This window comes from Phacochoerus africanus, chromosome 15 (genome assembly GCF_016906955.1).
Source record: "Phacochoerus africanus isolate WHEZ1 chromosome 15, ROS_Pafr_v1, whole genome shotgun sequence".
NCBI classification, from domain to species: Eukaryota; Metazoa; Chordata; class Mammalia; order Artiodactyla; family Suidae; genus Phacochoerus; species Phacochoerus africanus.
In genome coordinates, this window is record NC_062558.1 from 31,947,775 (window position 1) to 31,966,319 (window position 18,545).

Sequence of the window (18,545 nt, forward strand, 5' to 3'; positions counted from 1 at the left end):
TCCAAGTTCTGGGCTTTCTATCCTGTTCCACTGACCTATATTTCTGTCTTTGTGCCAGTACCATGTGGTTTTGATGATTGTTGCTTTGTAGTATAGTCTGAAGTCTGGGAGCCTGATTCCTCCAGCTCCGTTTTTCTTTTTCAGGATGTCTTTGGCTATTCTGGGTCTTTTGCGCTTCCAAACAAACTTTAACATATTTTGTTCGAGTTCTGTGAAAAATGTCCTTGGTAATTTGATAGGGATTGCATTGAATCTGTAGATTGCCTTGGGTAGTACAGTCATTTTGGTAATCTTGACGCTTCCAATCCAAGAGCACGGTATGTCTTTCCATCTCTTTGTTTCATCTTTGATTTCCTTCATCAGTGTCTCACAGTTTTCAGAGTACAGCTCTTTTGTCTCTTTAGGTAGGTTTACTCCTAGGGATTTTACTCTTTTGGATGCAGTGGTAAACAGAATTGCTTCCCTAAGTTCTCTTTCCGATCTTTCATTGTTAGTATATAGAAATGCCGTTGATTTCTGTGTATTAATTTTGTATCCTGCAACTTTGCCAAATTCCTGGGTGAGCTCTAACCATTTTCTGGTAGAGTCTTTAAGGATTCTCTAGGTACAGTATCATGCCATCTGCAAATAGTGAGAGTTTTATTTCTTCCTTTCCAACTTGGATTCCTTTTATCTCTTTTATGTCTCTGATTGCTGTGGCTAGGACTTCCAAAACTATGTTGCATAGTAGTGGCAAGAGCGAACATCCTTGTCTTCTTCCTGCGGGAATTCTTTCAGCTTTTCACCATTGAGAATGATGTTCGCTGTGGGTTTGTCATATGTGGCCTTTATTATGTTGAGGTCGGTTCCATCTATGCCCACCTTCTGAAGGTTTTTTTTTTAGTCAGAAGTGGGTGTTGGATTTTGTCAAAGGCTTTTTCTGCATCTATTGAGAGGATCATATGGCTTTTACTCTTCATTTGTTACTGTGCTGCATCACACTGACGGATTTGCGGATATTGAAGAACGCTTGCATCCCTGGGATAAATCCCACTTGGTCATGATGTGCAATCCTTTTAATGTGCTGTTGGATGTGGTTTGCTAGCATTTTGTTGAGGATTTTTGCATCTGTGTTCATCAGTGAAATTGGCCTGTAGTTTTCTTTTTTTGTGGAGCCTTTGTCTGGTTTTGGTATCAGAGTGATGGCGGCCTCATAGAGTGAGTTTGGGAGTGTTCCTTCCTCTGCAATTTTTTTGGAATAGTTTCAGAAGGATAGGTGGTAGCTCTTCTCTAAATGTTTGATAGAATTTGCCTGTGAAGCCATCTGGTCCTGGACTTTTGTTTGTTGGCAGTTTTTAAATCACAGTTTCAATTTCAGTACTTGTGATTGGTCCGTTCGTCTTTTCTGTTTCATCTGGGTTTAGTCTTGGAAGATGGTACTTTTCTAAGAATTTGTCCATCTCTTCTAGGATTTCCATTTTATTGGTGTATAGTTGCATATAGTAGTCTCTTATGATCCTTTGTATTTCTGTGATGTCCGTTGCTACTTCTCCTTTTCAATTTCTAATGTCATTGATTTGAGTCCTCTCTCTTTTTTTCTTGATAAGTCTGGCTAGGGGTTTATCCATTTTGTTGATCTTTTCAAAGAACCAGCTTTTCGTTTCCTTGATCTTTTCTATGGTTTTTCTATTTCCTTGATTTCTGCTCTGATCTTTATGATTTCCTTGCTTCAGCTAACTTTAGGTCTTACCTGTTCTTCTCTCTCAAGCTGCTTTAGATGTAAAGTTAGCTTGTTTATTTGCGCTTTTTCTTGTTTCCTGAGGTGGGCTTGTGTTGCCATCAACTTTCCTCTTAGAATGGCTTTTGCTGCATCCCATAGGTTTTGGAATGTCGTATCTTTGTTGTCCTTTGCTTCTAGGTATTTTTAAATTTCCTCTTTGATTTCTTCAGTGATCCATTGGTTGTTTAGTAGCATGTTGTTTAGTCTCCACCTGTTTGTGTTTTTTGCAGTTTTCTTCTGGTTGTTGATTTCCAGTCATACAGCGTTGTGGTTGGAAAAGATGCTGATATGATTTCAGTTTTCTTAAAGTTACTGAGGTTTGATTTGTAGCCCAGAATGTGATCAATTTTAGAGAATGTTCCACGTGCACTTGAGAAGAATGTGTATTCTGTTGCTTTGGGATGGAATGTCCTATGAATATCTATTAAGTCCATCTGGTCTAAAGCTTCATTCAGGGCCTGTGTTTCCTTATTGATTTTCTGTCTGGATGATCTGTCCATTGCTGTAAGTGGGGTGTTAACGTCCCCCACTATGATTGTGTCATTGTCGATTTGTCCTTTTAAGGTTGTTAGCAGTTGCCTGATATATTGTGGTGAACCTGTGCTGGGTGCGTAGATATTTAACATTGTTATATCTTCTTCTTGGATTGATCCTTTGATCGCTAGGTAGTGACCTTCCTTGTCCCTTTTGATATTGTTCATTTTAAAGTCTATTTTGTCTGATATGAGTATTGCTACTCCAGCTTTCTTTTGATTCCCGTTTGCATGGACTATTTTCTTCCATCCTCTCACTTTCAATTTGTATGTGTCCCTAGAAGTGAAGTGGGTCTCTTGAAGACAGCATACATGTGGGTCTTGCTTTTGTGTCCACTCAGCCAGTCTGTCTTTTGGTTGGGGCGTTTAGTCCTTTAACATTTACGGTCATTATTGATCCGTATGTTCTTATTGCCATTTTATTAATTGCTTTGGATTTGTTTTTGTTGCTCTTTTTTCTTCCCTTCTTCTCTCGTTCTCGCCTCTTGTGGTTTGATGACTCTCTTTAGTGTTGTATTTGAGATGATTTTTCTTCTTTGTGTGTGTATCGATTGTAGATTTTGGTTTGCAGTTATTCTGCAGTTTTGATATGAGTCTATATATACACACGAGATTGCTTTAAGTTGTTGGTCTCTTAACTGCAAGCGCATCTCCAGTGTCCTGCACTTGTACCCTCCTCTTCTCACGATTTCTGATTTTGGTGGCATAATTGCGTGTGGATGATTTCGCATCTTTACTGTATATATACCTTTACTGGTGAGCCTTGTCACTTGTGGTATTTTTGTTTCCTGTTGCTGTCTTGTCTTTTCTAGCTAGAGAAGTTCCTCTAGTGTTTGTTGTAAAGCTGGTTTAGTGTTGCTGAATTCTCTTAGCCTTTGCTTATGTGTGAATCTTTTGATTTCTCCTTCAAATCTGAATGAGAGCCTTGCTGGGTAAAGCAATCTTGGTTGGAGGTTTTTTCCTTTCATCACGTTAAGTGTATCATGCCACACCCTCTGGCCTGCAGAGTTTCTGCTGAAAAATCTGCCAATACCCTTATCGGAGTTCCCTTGTATGTTCTTTGTTTCTTTTCCCTAGAAGCTTCCAATGTTTTCTCTTTGTCTTTAATTTTGGTCAGTTTGATTAGTATGTGTCTTGGGGCGTTCCTCCTTGGGTTTATTTTATATGGTACTCATTGCACTTCCTGGATTTGAGTGAGTGGTTCCTTTCCCCTGTTAGGGAAGTTTTTGGCTATTATCTCGTTGAATATCTTTTCTGTCTCCTTCTCTCTCTCTTCTCCTTCTGGCACCCCTATAATACAGATGTTGGTGTGTTTAACATTGTCCCAGAGGTCTCTGAGACTCTCTTCATTTGTTTTCAATCTTTTTCCTCTTTTCTGTTCTGCATCCGTGATTTCCACTAATCGGTCCTGCACCTCGTTTATTCGTCCTTCTGCCCCCTGTATTCTGCTCTTGGCTGCTTCCAGTGAATTTTCTATTTCAGTTATTGTATTTTGCATCTCTTCTTGTTGAAGTTTTATATCTTGTATCTCTTTGCTCATCGTTTCCTGTAAGTTATCCATCTTTGCCTCCAGTTTATTTCCAATGTCTTGCATCTTCCTCAGCATCAACAGTCTAAAGTCTTTTTCCTGGAGGCTGAGACTCTCCTGATCACTTAGCCGATTTTCTGGGGGGTCTTCTTTCTCCCTCATCTGAGTTTTAGTCCTCTGTCTTTTCATTTTGATAAGTTTTTGGTGTGGTGACCTTTTTACAGATAATACAGTTGTAGCCTCTCTTGCTCTGGCGTCTGCCCCCCTTGTGGCTGAAGTTGGATGGGGGTGGGGGGTGGGGAGTGCTTGCTGTAGGCTTCCTGATAGGAGGGACTGATGCCTGCCCACTGGTAGGTGAAACTGATTCCTGTCCCTCCGATGGGTGGGGCTTTGTCTCTGGGTGAGATTGGAGGGGGCTGTGTGCCTTCGGGGTCTTTAGGCAGCCTGTTTACTGAGGGGTGGGGCTGTGATCCCACCTCGATTGTTGTTTGCCCTGGGGCTTCTCAGCGCTGAGGGGGTGGGGCCAGATTTTCCCAAAATGGCCACCTCCAGAGAAAGTCAGGCTGCTGAGTATTCCCCAGAGCTTTATTTCCAATGTCCTTCCCCAAGGACAAGCCGCACTCACCCCTGTTTTCCCAGGAGGTCCTCCAAGAACTGCAGTCAGGTATGACCCAGGTTCCTATGGAGACATTGCTTTGCCCTGGGACCCAGTGCACATGAAAGTCTGTGTGCACTATTTAAGAATGGGGTCTGTTTCCTCCAGTCCCATGGAGCTGCTGTGCACAAGCCCCACTGGGCTTCAATGCCAGATACTCCAGGATCTCTTTCTCCCAGTGCCAGATCCCCACATGTGGGAGTTTGATGTGGTGCTCAGAACTCTCACTCCTGTAGGTGAGTCTCTGTGAACCAGTTACTTTCCAGTCTGTGGGGCCTCCCACCTGGAAGGTATGGGGTTGCTTATATTGCATAATCGCCCCTCGTACCTCTTGATGTGGCCTCCTCTTTGTCTTCTGGAGGAGAATATCTTTTTTCAAGTTTCCGGTCCATTTGGTTGAAGATTGCTCAGCATTTGGTTATAACTTCTGTTGTTTTTATGTGAGAAGTTGAGCTCCAGTCCTCCTATTCCAACATCTTAATCCCATCCCAAATCACAATTTTTTTTTTTTTTTGTCTTTCCTAGGGCTGTACCCGCAGCTTATGGAGGTTCCCAGCCTACAGGTCTAATCAGAGCTGTAGCCACCAGCCTAGGCCAGAACCACAGCAACTCAGGATCCAAGCTGCATCTGTGACCCACACCACAGCTCATGGCAACACCAAATTCTTAACCCACTGAGTAAGGTCAGGAATCGAACCCACAACCTTATTGTTCCTAGTCAGATTCGTTAACCACTACACCATGATGGGAATTCCCAAATCACAATTTTTTTAAAGTTATTACCTTCACTTTGATACCTGGGGAAATTTGTGCTGGGAGTTCCCATCGTGGCACAGGGGAAACAAATTCAACTTGGAACCATGAGGTTGTGGGTTCGATCCCTGGCCTTGTTCAGCAAGTTAAGGATCAAGTGTTGCCATGAGCTGTCGTGACGCAGCTCCAATCTGATGTTGCTATGGCTGTGGCATAGGCCGGCAGCTGTAGCTCCAATTCAACTCCTAGCCTGGGAACCTCCATATGCCACAGGTGTGGCCCTGAAGAAAAAAAAAAATTTGTGCTATTTCAAATTCTGACTGAAAAACAAGAGTGAAATGAAAGATCAATGCTATTTTTCTGTTTCTTTTATTAATATACATATATATATTAAAACACAGTCACTCTTCATTTTTTAATTGTACAAATAGTATATTTTCAATGTAGGAAAATTGGAAGGTACAGATAAGCAATGGTCTTATCTATATCCTTCCAGACTTATTTTGTTTAGACACACATATATATATTTTGTTACAATAATTCCTCCCCTCCCAAAAAACTTCAAAATTAACAAAAATCAAACAGTAAAACTAAGTAAGCAGATTGGACTTAACTGCACCACTGATGCTAATTTATGTTATACACAATCTATGTACATTCATTTCAATTTTGACTTTTGAAATCTAAATTGATGCTGTTAAAAATAATACTAAAAGAGACCACTTTAAACAACAGCTATTTTGGCATAGCTAAGAACTTGATTCAGGCATGCTACTGTTTGCTGTAAAGAGCCAAGTATTATTTTTTTTCATTAAAATAAGTAGCTTTCTTATATTCCATCTTCCACAAGAAGAAGGTTCTGCCTTCTATAAGCTCCTCACATATTCAGTTATATTAAAATAAACTCTTCATTCATTCTGGTGTTCTTGAAAATATTCATCAAACATTGACGATGACTCATCTTCATGTTCCTGACACAAAGGAAACACAAGGTAGAAAATACACTCATTTCCCATTGGTCAGCCCTAGTTTTGTGTTTACATCTTTCAGGTAATACCCTATAAGGAGCTAATGCCCAGCACCAGCTCCAGGTACTGCACACAGATAATCGTTAATAGTAACAAAAGGTCTGTTTCCAGATAAATTACAGACTTATACCTCATAACGAGTAACCTTTTACTTGAGTTTATACCCACACCAATCTCAGCTAGTGCGATAAGGCCCCACTCACATATGTGAGGACAGCCCAAGTCTAGTCGAATTTCATCTCTGCTTTGCATATACCCCTCAAGCTCTGGGTACAAAGACCTTAATTCAACAATATATATTGCCTCAAGAAAAGGCAGAATGGAACTGATACTGCTTATTGGGCACAGGTGTCAATTTCAAAGATCACCCAGAATAGCCCAGGTTACCCCACCATTAAGACAAAAATTAACTTGAGTTGTTGGGATTATGCAGGTGGCGAGTGAGTGCTGGAAAACATTTTTACCAAAATGCAATAAACACCCCAAACAAGAAATTACCTTTGGTTCTTTAAATTCTAAGTCTTCTCCATACTGAATGGCAAAATCAATATGCTGTAATACGATGTTCATGCTTTCTTCATCTGACTGATCGTAAGGCAAAAATCGAACCATGCTATAGTCGTCAATCTACAAGTTGGGCATTCCAGAAAGGGTCATTCTGAAGTTGTAAAACATACTTAATTTTCAAATTATATTTGAGTTTTATAACCATTTATACTTCTGATTAAAACCATTTGTGGAGTTCCCGGCATGGCACAATGGAGACAAATCCGTCTAGGAACTGTGAGCTTGTGGGTTTGATCCTTGGCCTTGCTCAGTGGGTTAAGGATCCAGCATTGCCATGAGCTGTGGTGTAGGTTGCAGATTTGGCTCAGATCCTGCGTTGCTGTGGCTGTGGTGTAGGCTGGCAGCTGTAGCTCCAATTCGACCCCTAGCCTGGGAACTTCCATGTGCTGCCGGTGCGGCCCTAAAAAAAGCAACCCCCGCCCCCCAAAATATTTGTGTGTGGTTGTGTGTATTTATGGCAAGGAGAAGAGACAGAAAGAGACAAAACAAAAACAAATCAATACTGATTTTCCTGACCTATGACCAACTAGAAAATCTGTTATTACTTAGACAAGTGTTTCATAGGCATTTATCTGAATTCAGCAACCGCTGGAAATTTCAAAAGGGCAAAGACAGTTCTAAACTCCCAAAAAAGCTTGGAATAACAGACATGTCAGTTAATTTATTGGCTACTGCCAGTAACTGCTTCTAAATTAAACTTCTGACTAGGCAGCCCACAGACCCCTGCCCTCCTCTCTTTGCAAAGAAATAGGGTTGGACTGTGCTTTCCATAATGGTGGCCACTGACTGGATATCAATAAACACCTGACCAGGTCATTAAATAAAACCCAACAACTTAAATAGCTTACCAGTCCACATATAGCGTTGGTCAATTTTTTGAATTTTTTACTTCTTAACTCACTTGTAGAGTCATCTAATAAAGAATACATGTCTGGATCTAGAAATCTTTAAAGGAGGAAGAAGACTGATGAATAAAAGGAAGAATAAATAAATCAGGAAACTAGATTTATAGACTGACAGAACTTCACGTCTCAATGCAGCTTAGAAGGTTCATTGCCACAATTGAGATGAGACGATCCGGAAGTAGTGAACTCACTTCTCAATTTCCTTTTTAGCTTTCTTACTCAGCAGGTCCATTTTTGTCATGATGTTAACTTGAGGAATTTCTAGAGAGATCATAGCACTCAGGGCTGCCAAGATGCCAGAAATAAACTAAAGGAGCAAACAGAAAAGGGAAGATGAACCAACTGTTGCCAACAAACTTCCCTGGTCTCTGCCTAAAAGATAGGCTCCTGCTCCTCTCTGAACAAAACTGGCCTGAGCACAAGAAAAGCTAATGTTGGAGTTCCCGTCGTGGCTCGGTGGTTAACGAATCCGACTAGGAACCATGAGGTTGCAGGTTCGATCCCTGGCCTCGCTCAGTGGGTTAAGGATCCGGCATTGCCATGAGCTGTGGTGTAGGCTGCAGCTCGGATCCCGCATTGCTGTGACTCTGGCGTAGGCCAGTGGCTACGGCTCGGATTAGACCCCTAGCCTGGGAACCCCCATATGCCACCAGAAGCGGTCCTAAAAAAAGAAAGAAAAAAAAAGAAAAGCTAATGTCTAAAGAAAAGACATTTCACTAATCAGATGGCTGACCCTTGGTTTTCTAGAGTGAGGATAGGAGGGAAAAGGGGGATTTAATCCACAGTGATCACAAACCTCAATTTAAGTGATTTCTTTAATCTTTCCCATCAAATATTCTTTAGGGGCTACTCATGAGGAATAAAGCTTATTTATTTATTTTTTCGCTTTTTTAGCGCTGCACCCACAGCATATGGAGGTTCCCAAGCTAGGGGCTGAACTGGAGCTATAGCTGCTGGCCTATGCCACAGCAACCCCAGCTCCTTAACCCACTGAGTGGGGCCAGGTATCAAACCTGAGTTCTCATGGATACCAGTTGGGCTTGAACTCCCTAAAGCTTATTTTAGATAGTTCATAAACCAGAGAAAAGATCCTCAGAAAAATACTTATATGCAGATATGCATCTACCTCATTTTTCTAGGTAAGTAGTTCCCCCAAATCTTAAGCTATCATAATTTACCCATTTGACTTAAAAATACATTATTAAAATAATTCAATAACAGCATAGACTAAATAACTCTGGAGTATTATTTGTGAAATATCCAGAATCACATCACTTAAAGGAGACTGCCAATGGCTTGTACTCACATGACTGAAATACTGACAAGAGATTTAGCTTCAAACCTTAAATGACTCCACCATGAATTGAGAATCAACAAGAAAAACTCCACAGACTCGAAACTCCCACTGTTCTAGCTGCTGGACCAGCTGTTTCATCACAGGCAGGTGAGTGTACAATTCAATTTGACCTAGAGAAAGAACGCTATGAGACTATTACAATCAGAAAATATGTTAAATTACCAAGTTACAGGGGACACTTTCCCATGACAGCTAAGGAAAAAACAACAAAACAAAGGAAGTCAACCTCGGATGGCAATATATTCAATTTTTAAGGGGTCTCACAGGCTCTTGAAGCAATCCCAACACAAGAATCCCAAGGAACTGATTTAGTTTTACATAGAAAATGAGGATCTTCATACTTTTCCTTTCGTTATTCAAAAGCGAGTGCTACAGAGGCATATGTAGAGGTTTTTGTTTGTTTGTTTGTTTTGTTTTTTGTTTTGTCTTTTATGGTTGCACCTGTGGCTTATGGAAGTTCCCAGACTAGGGGTTGAATAGGAGCTACAGCTGCCAACCTACGCCACAGCCAGAGCAACTTGGGATCTGAGACGCGTCTTTAACCTACACAACAGCTCACAGTAATGCCAGATCCTTTAACCCATCGTTTATGGATACCACTTATGGATACCAGTCGGGTTCGTCACTGCTGAGCCACAACGGGAACTCCCAAAAGTGTGTGTAGTTTGAGAATATTCATCAAGTTGTATACTTACGAGGTCTGCACTTTTCTGTGGGTGTGTGCATGTTCAACTAAAAGCAAGGGGAAAAGGAGTTCCTCTGTGGCACAGTGGACTAAGGACCCAGCATTATCAGTGGCTTGGGTAGCTGCTGTGGCTCAGGTTTGATCCTTGACCTAGGAACTCCTGCATGCCCAGAAGTGCGGCCCAAACAAACAAAGGGGGGAAGTGAGAGCCACAAATGATCAAAACTAAGTTAGGCTCAGAGTTCCCAGTGTTGCTCAGTGGAAACGAACCCGACTAGTATCCACGAAGATGTGGGTTTGATTCCTGGCCTTGTTCAGTGGGTTAAGGATCTGGCATTCCCATGAGCTGTGGTGTAGGTGGCAGGCGAGGCTCGGATCTGGTGTGGCTGTGGTATAGGCCAGCAGACCCAGCTCCAATTTGACTCCTAGCCTCAGAACTTCCATATGCCGCAGGTGTGGCCCTAAAAAAATCAAAACTAAAACAAAAACTAGGTTGGGCTCAAGTCTAAAATTCACAATCTGGCTTAGGAAGTCCTATGTGATTATGTATCACCTACAAGTCTCACCTCCCAATATTCTCTTTTGTTTACTGTACTCCAGCCACACAGGCCTTTTTGGTGCCTCAAACCCACCTCATTGCTTCCTGCTTCAAGGCCTTCAGCCTGCCACGCCCTCTGCCTGGAGCAGGGGACCTCTTGCCTCCCCCTCTGGCCTGGCTTACATGCTACCTGATCAGAAGCCTCCCAGACTCCCTGCTGAGTAATGGTCTGTGCTATTCCTGGAGGGCACCTGTCACAAATGTGTATTAAATCATCATTTGGGTGATTTTTGTTTATACTGCCTAGCACTCTTACCCACCTGCGAGCTCCATGAGGGCAGAGATCATGGCTACTTTGCACTCCAGGTTATTCCCAGTGTACAAATTAAGCACTCGGCAAGCTCAACGAATGAATTAGAGCCAACGAATAATCGAGCCATACCTCACTGCTGCAGAGTTTAGTGCTACGCATGATCACTCCACTTTCTCCACTGAGGACAGGATGAATATGACTTCAAGGAAAATGCCACATGCAAACTGCTGACTTACCTGGACAGTCAAAAAGGATGTAGTCATCCTCTACATGGCCAAGGCAATTCTCTAGCCAGTCAAAATTATTGGCAAAGTACTCCATGCAAAATACCAATCCTCCATTGGGACCGAACTGCAGAGTATTGTCCTCCATCACGTCATCCACCTCAATCAGTTCCCGGATGTCTGGAAAGGACAGGCAGGGCACAGGATACAAGAAAAGTGTCCATCTGAAAACTGTTATCCTCACTAGTGACAATTAACAATTATATAAATCTGTACATGCAGGAGTATCGGCAAATTAAATAAATTTTGGTATAGCCAGACAATGGAATCCTATGCGGCCATACAAAGCAGAAGCCCTTCAATCACTGATGTGATATACTCTCCCAGGTGCACTGTTAAGTGAAAAGTGTAAGGTGCAGCACTCTGTGTAAGAACACCATCATTTGTGTTTAAAAAAAAAAAAAGCAAAAATTCACTATATATACACAAATATACATATTTTATTTTCTATGTATAGATTATGGAAAGATACCCCAGAAACTAGCAACACTGGCTGCCTCCGGGGAAGGTAGCCACCTGCCAAGACACGGAGCTGGAAGGAAGATGTTTTCCTGCATATTTACTCTTCTATACCTTTTGTAATTTGAACAATGTGAATATACACTACCTCTTCTTAAACAAGTAAAAGAAGGAGTTCCCATCGTGGCGCAGTGGTTAACGAATCCGACTAGGAACCATGAGGTTGTGGGTTCGGTCCCTGCCCTTGCTCAGTGGGTTAATGATTCAGCGTTGCCGTGAGCTGTGGTGTAGGTTGCAGACATGGCTCGGATCCCATGTTGCTGTGGCTCTGGCATAGGCTGGCGGCTACAGCTCTGATTCGACCCCTAGCCTGGGAACCTCCATATGCCATGGGAGCGGCCCAAAGAAATAGCAAAAAGACAAAAAAAAAAAAAACAAGTAAAAGAAAACTAAACCAGGAAAACCAATTACCAGTTCTTAACATTATGACCCTAGGGAAGCTACTTAATATCCCTGTGCCTCACTTTACTGATTTATAAGAGGAGGATCAAATCATGTACCCTGGCATAGAAAGATGAGGACTACATGAGATAAGGTAGCTAAATCACCTATAGCAGGAGCTTAAACATTCTGGTATATGCACAGTTCTCTTCTATTACAGATTTTTGGAAATCAGTATTTTTGTGCTCAAACCTATGATCCCGGCTCACAGAGAACTGTGTTTCACCAAGAGCCACATTGATGTTGATAATGTCTTCCTAAACACTGTCCCAAGGATAAACATCTGCTCCAAGTTGGGTCAATAAAATTGTCCTTCTAAAAGGGTGATTCAAGGACATGAGTCAGTACAACACTTGGAACAGAGAATGATGTGAACTTCAGGGAGGGGGGACCTTGTTGAGTGCTATGTGCATCCTGAAGCAGAGAAGGCTGGTCTGTAAGACAGAAAAAGAGACATAAAGCCAGTCTTGGTTCTTGCTAGTTTTTATGTTTTGGTTCTGGTCTCTCATACCATAAAGCCTTGCTCCTTGTTCGTGGGTTTTGTGGAAAGTTCCCTGATTCCTTCTAATAAGTCCTCCTTTTACATAAACTAGCTTAAGTGCTTTCTGTGGGGAGTAACCAAACCATCTCAAAGCAATGCAATGCTTTTTCTCAAGGATGAGGACTGTTTTGTACTTTTCTCTCTTTTCAAACTGCCTCCCTCACTCCACCTGCACCCACTTCCAGCCACTCTCAGTGGATGACTGCACGTGATATTCACAGAAACCAGAAGTCAACAAAAGAGCATTTCCCACATCCCCACCACCAATATTATTAGATGGTGCCTTCCACCCTGGCCTCCCTTCAGCTACAATGGCCCTGCCCCCTACTCTGAGCAAAGGCAAAGGCAAAACAAAACCCTCCCCTTTCTTGCTCTTGCCATCACCCCTGCAGTCATCCCCACTCTCAGGCAGCTTCAGTTACTTTCTTTCTACTGGATCATTCTGTTTAGCATACAATTCTGTTTCAGTTACCATCTTTGACTTTAAAACAAAATCTCCCTTTACCCTTACATACCTTTCCAATTATCATCCCACTTCTCTGCTTCTTTCACAGCAAGTCATCTCCACCCAGTGCCTACACGGCATCACCTGCAGTTCACTCTTCAAACCACCCCAAGCTGGCCTCCAACCCACTGAAATCACAGTCAAAATTGCTAACACCTCCGTGTCAAATCTCACAGTCACTCCTCTGTCCTCATCTTATACAACTTCCCAGATGCACTGGACACAACCAGCCACGGGCTCTTTCTTGAAATGGTCTCTCCTTTTCGCTTCTTTGATGTTACATTCTCCTCCTTCATCACTGACCCCACCTTCTCTACCATATCCCTGAAGATGAAACGACTTCAAGGCTTGGTCTGGGGTCCTTTTCTCTAATCACATTCCCTCCCAATGGGACCTCATTCAGTCCTGCAGCTTTATGTTCTATCAATATACTGATGACCCTCAAATTTATACGTCTAGGCCAGACCTTGTTCTGAATCCCAGACGTTTATATCTTAATGCCTCCCCACCGCCTTCTTCCTTTTATGGCCACACCTGAGCCAGATGGAAGTTCCTAGGCTAGGGGATGAATTGGAGCTGTTGCTGATGGCCTATGCCACAGCCACAACAACACCAGATCCTTGAACCACTGAGTGAGGCCAGGAATCAAACCCACATCCTCAGAGACAATGTCCAGTTCTTAATCTCTGAGCCACAATAGGAACTTCCCAAATGCCTCCTTGATATCACCTCTTGGATATCGACTGTCACAACTCCAACTTAATAAGTACAAAGAGAATTGCCTCAAATCTAAACCAACTTGTCTTCCTCCTTGGTAAACAATACCACACACTCAACACAACACTCGAGTCAGAAACTTCAGAGTGATCCTTGATTCCTCCTTGTCTTACACCCTTCTGGTTCAGTCTCACAGAAAATGATGCTAATTCTACTTGCGAAACATACCGAATCTGTCCGTTCCTATATAGCTCCACCATGACCACCTTAGTCCAAGCCCTAGACTACTATAGTAGCCTCACTGCTGGTCCTTGCTTCTACACTTGACCCTCGAGTTCATTTTTCATTTGAGAGCCAGAGTTTTGTTTCATTTTATTCTATTCTATTCTTTTCTTTTTTTAGGGCTGCACCCATGGTATATGGAAATTCCCAGGCTAGGGGTTGAATCGGAGCCATAGCTGCCAGCCTACACCACAGCCATAGCAACACGGGATCTAAGCCACATCTGCGACCCACATCACAGCTCATGGCAATGCGGGATCCTTAACCTACTGAGTGAGGCTAGGGATCTAACCCACAACCTCATGGTTCCTAGTTGGATTTGTTTCCACTGCGCCACAATAGGAACTCCTAGAGTTATTTTATTTTAGGGCTGAGCCTGCAGCATATGGAAGTTACCAGGTTAGGGGTCGAACTGGAGCTGCAGCTGCAGGCCTACACCACAGCCACAGCAATGCGGGATCCAAGCTGCATCTGCAACCTACGCTACAGCTCATAGCAATGCCTGATCCTTTAACCAATTGAGGGAGGCCAAGGATAAAGCCCATATCCTCATGCAGAGTTATTTTAAAAAATATAAATCAGGAGTTCCCTTCATGGCTCAGTGGTAATGAACCCAACTAGTATCCATGAGGACACAGGTTCCATTCCTGGCCTTGCTCAGTGGGTTAAGGATCTAGCATTGCCATGAGGTGTGGTATAGGCCTCAGACCTGACTCAGATCCCAAGTTGCTGTGGCTGTGGCTAGCAGCGGTAGCTTCGATTCAACGCCTAGGCTGGGAATTTCCATGTGCTGGAGGTATGGCCCTAAAAAGACAACCCCCCTACCCCCCAAAACCAGATGTCAATCCTCTCCCCTGGTTAAACCCTCTAATGGCATTCCACTATTGACAAGTGCTGTAAATTGAGTATTTGTGTCCCTCTAAAATTCATAGGTTGAATACCTAATGCCCAAGGTGATGATATTAGCAGGTGGGGCACTGGGGAGGTTAATGGGATTAGTGTTCTTATAGGACAGGTCTCAGAGAGATTCCTCATCCCCTTATATCATGTGAGAACCCAGTGAGAAGTCAGCAATCTGCAACTGGGAAGAGGGCCTTCCTCAGAAGCTGGCCATGCTGGCAGCCCCCTGATCTTGGACTTCCAGATGCCAAAACTGTGAGAAATCCATTTCTGTTGTTTATAAGCCATGCAGTCTGTAGTATTTTGTTACAGCAGCCCGAACAAAGCAACAGGATACAAAGCAGGATAACACCCACATTTCTGACAACCTACTAGCTCCTACCCATCTCTTTCCTTCATTCTTTAGGCCCTAGCTCATCTTTCTTTCTCTGGAACACAGCAAACCCTTTCCCATCTCTAGGCTATATACTGACCTTGATGTCCCTTCATTTTGGAAAGCCTTTCACCAGCTTGGTGAGCACCTTACCATCTTCAGGTCTAGGCCCAGAGAGTCCCTCCACAGAGATGTTGTCCCTGACTACATTACATAAAGCAACATTCCCTGATTATGCCTTTTTGTGTGCAGTCCTTCTCACAATCCGTAATGCATTTATCATTTTGCTTATCTCCTTTGCTAAAGGGCCCACAAAAGCAGGGATGGCATCCTTCTTGCCCCTGCTACAACCCTGGTATCCCACATATAGTAGGTGTTCAATACACATTTGAATGAATAAATTAAGACTTTAAAAAAAAAAACAAATAGGAGTTCCCTTCGTGGTTCAGCAGAAACAAACCCAACTAGGAACCATGAGGTTGTGGGTTCAATCCCTGGCCTCGCTCAGTGGGTTAAGGATCCGGTGTTGCTGTGGCTGTGGTGTAGGCGGGGAGCTGTAGCTCCTATTGGACCCCCAGCCTGGGAACCTCCATATGCCATGAGTGTGGCCCTAAAAAGCAAAAAAAAAAAAAAAAAAAAAAAAACCCGAACACTTAGGTTGCTCATTTATCATATGATCAGAAGTAAAACAGATTTACCACAGGAAGACCAGATATGAATGTGACAGAAGGGAAGGGTGGTGAGGGAGGAGTCTACTCGCTTCTAATTCTTACACTGGAGACTAAGAAAGGATGCTGTCACACACAGCAACATGAGCTGATGTCACCAAATGACATTCAGCCTTGTGCTGTTCACCATGAAACCAGGGGATCAAACTGTAATAATTAACTTTTAGCTTCTGTGCTGAGCAGCCAGCACTCAAAGGCTCCTGACTACCCTATTTTTCCTGAAAGGAGAGGGAAGGCTCTGCTCAGGACTCACCAGCCATCACGGAATAGCTGAAGTGTTCTGCTGCAGGATCTAGGTTCACAACTTGGACAGACCGATTGAGGGCTTCACAGTGCTGGACCATGGTGGCACAGTAGGTGCTCTGTAATGTCACAAAGCATGAGGGGTTAGAGCAACAGGCAGTGTAGCACTTACCCGCTACACCACCAGGAGGACTCTCCACACTTTTTGGGCAGTGTCCACCAAGGCCAAAACTATTCATCAACCAAGGAGCTGACTAAAAACATGAAAAGGCCCTGGGCTGCAAATCAGGACACCTGACTGTGATGCAGATCCAGACCTGGCTTGGACTCTTGAGTACTTCTGGGGAAGTTGCTTCTCCATTCTATCTCTCGATTTTTTTTTTCTTTTTTGTCATCACTAAGGCTCCTTACTGCTCTAATGTGCAACAAGCTGAATTTAAAGGGACGATTTCTGATTACACAGTGCAGTACCTAACACACAGTGTCTCCACTAGGACTGGTACGGTCCAAACAAAGCATTAGGTAGGGTGGTCAAGGACAATGACTCTGGGAAGGGAATATTTAAGCTGAGGAATAGCATAGTGCTTGCCAAGGCAGAGGAAGAACATTCCAAGAGGAGAGACCATCACGCCAATAAATAGCCTGGAGGTGGGCTATCAGTTGACAATTTTTGGCTTAAAGAATTCTTTATCCTTCAAGTTATATGTTAAAATTTCTAGGCTACTTGTCTGCTCTCCCATCCTCTAGAAGGCAGGGATGTGTCTCATTCAGTTTTTAAGCCCAGAGACTACAACAGTACCTAGTACATAACATATGCTAGATAACTACTTCTGACATAATATGTTTGAATAAACACCACAAGGGCAGTTTTTTGGGTGTGTGTTTTAGTCACTACACAATCCCCAGGGGCCAGAACAGTGCTTGGCACAAAGAACATGCCCATTGAGCATTTCTTTCTTCTTTCCTTTCTTCTTCTTCTTTTTACAGCCACACCTAGAGCATATGGAAATTCCCAGGATAGGAGTGGAATTGAAGCTGCAGTTCCAGCCTATACCACAGCCACAGCAACACCAGATCTGAGCCGCATGTGACCCACTCCGCAACTTGAACCTGCATCCTCAAGGACACTGTGTCGGGTTCTTAACCTGCTGAGCCACTACAGGAACTCCTGCTTGTCAATTTAAAAACTGAAGTTATATGACACCTCCACATACTCCAGTGTTTCTCACCCTCTTGTAATTTGATCAATATTTTCACAATTTCTACAATATTTGAATAACCCCAATAGGATTCCCTTAACAGTCATTTACAAGAAAAAACTATCTTTAACCAGAAAATCAGTTACACTTATCATAACGTGAAGGTAATGACAGAATTAAATACAACTTTAAAACTCTTTCAAGGAGTTCCTGTTGTGCAGGTTTGATCCCTGACCTTACTCAGTGGGTTAAGAATTTGGTGTTGCCTTGAGCTGTGATGTAGGTCGCAGATGCGGCTCACATTCTGTGTTGCTGTAGCTGTGGCTGTGGCTCTGATTCGACCCCTTGCCAGGGAACCTCCACATGCCGTGGGTGTGGCCCTAAAAAAACAAAAAAACAAAAAAAAAAGAAAAGAAAAAAGTGTTGAAGATGTACTAGCAACAAACTGATGATTTCATAACAAACAACCGAAAATCAAATTTCTCAATGTATGATTCAATGTTCATTAATGCCAGGCCCATGTTTCTCCTAAAGTTGCCTCAAATACCAGAAATCCACATCTCAAGCTCTGAGAAACAGTAATTAGCGAGACCCCGCCTAAACTTTCTGGGTTAACGACAGGTACCGATTCTGCGGTTAGTCAAAATAGATTAAAATTCCCGCCGTCACTTACTAGCTGTGCGATCTTGGGCAAAAACTTAACCTTTCTGTGTCTCATTTTCCTTACCTGCAAAACGGGAATAATACACTTATCTTACACGGTTGTGGAAATGTTTTTTAGCACAGGACCTGGGGCTTAAGTATGCAATAAAGATTAACAACTATCATTAACCCCCTTTCAAAACAATAACAAAAAGGAAACCGAAGCCCAGGCTACATAAGCGAGATGCCCAGGGTCTCAGGGCCCCCAAAACACACACAGCCATCAGTTCCTCCCTCTGGACCCAACCTTCCTTCCTTCCACGAACCTCGACTTTTCTCCCGCCAAATCCTCACCTTTCCGCTGCCAGCGGGGCCCATGACCAGCTGCGCATAGCGAGGCATGCTGGCTTCCCGGATTCCTGGCGCCGCCACTCACACAAAGTCTGAACACCACATTCCCTTCAGCCTTCGCGCGACGCCCCCTGAGTTCCGGGCACAAGACGTACAAACCAATCGCAATTCAAATTCTTCTTGCGCCTTCTGTCTTGCC

The 18,545-nt window shown here is 43.1% G+C and overlaps 1 protein-coding gene across 1 annotated transcript; it reads right to left on the reverse strand.

Moving 5' to 3' along the window:
- Positions 1 to 5,581: 5,581 nt before the first annotated feature.
- On the reverse strand, positions 5,582 to 18,499 carry GPN3 (GPN-loop GTPase 3). Its single transcript, XM_047759396.1, has 8 exons — positions 18,350 to 18,499; positions 16,165 to 16,273; positions 10,858 to 11,025; positions 9,071 to 9,195; positions 7,920 to 8,035; positions 7,672 to 7,768; positions 6,755 to 6,883; positions 5,582 to 6,199 (listed from the first exon to the last, which is right to left on the reverse strand). The coding sequence occupies exons 1-8, from the start codon at positions 18,395 to 18,397 to the stop codon at positions 6,137 to 6,139; spliced, it is 855 nt and encodes a 284-aa protein (XP_047615352.1). The 5' UTR covers positions 18,398 to 18,499; the 3' UTR covers positions 5,582 to 6,136.
- Positions 18,500 to 18,545: the final 46 nt, after the last annotated feature.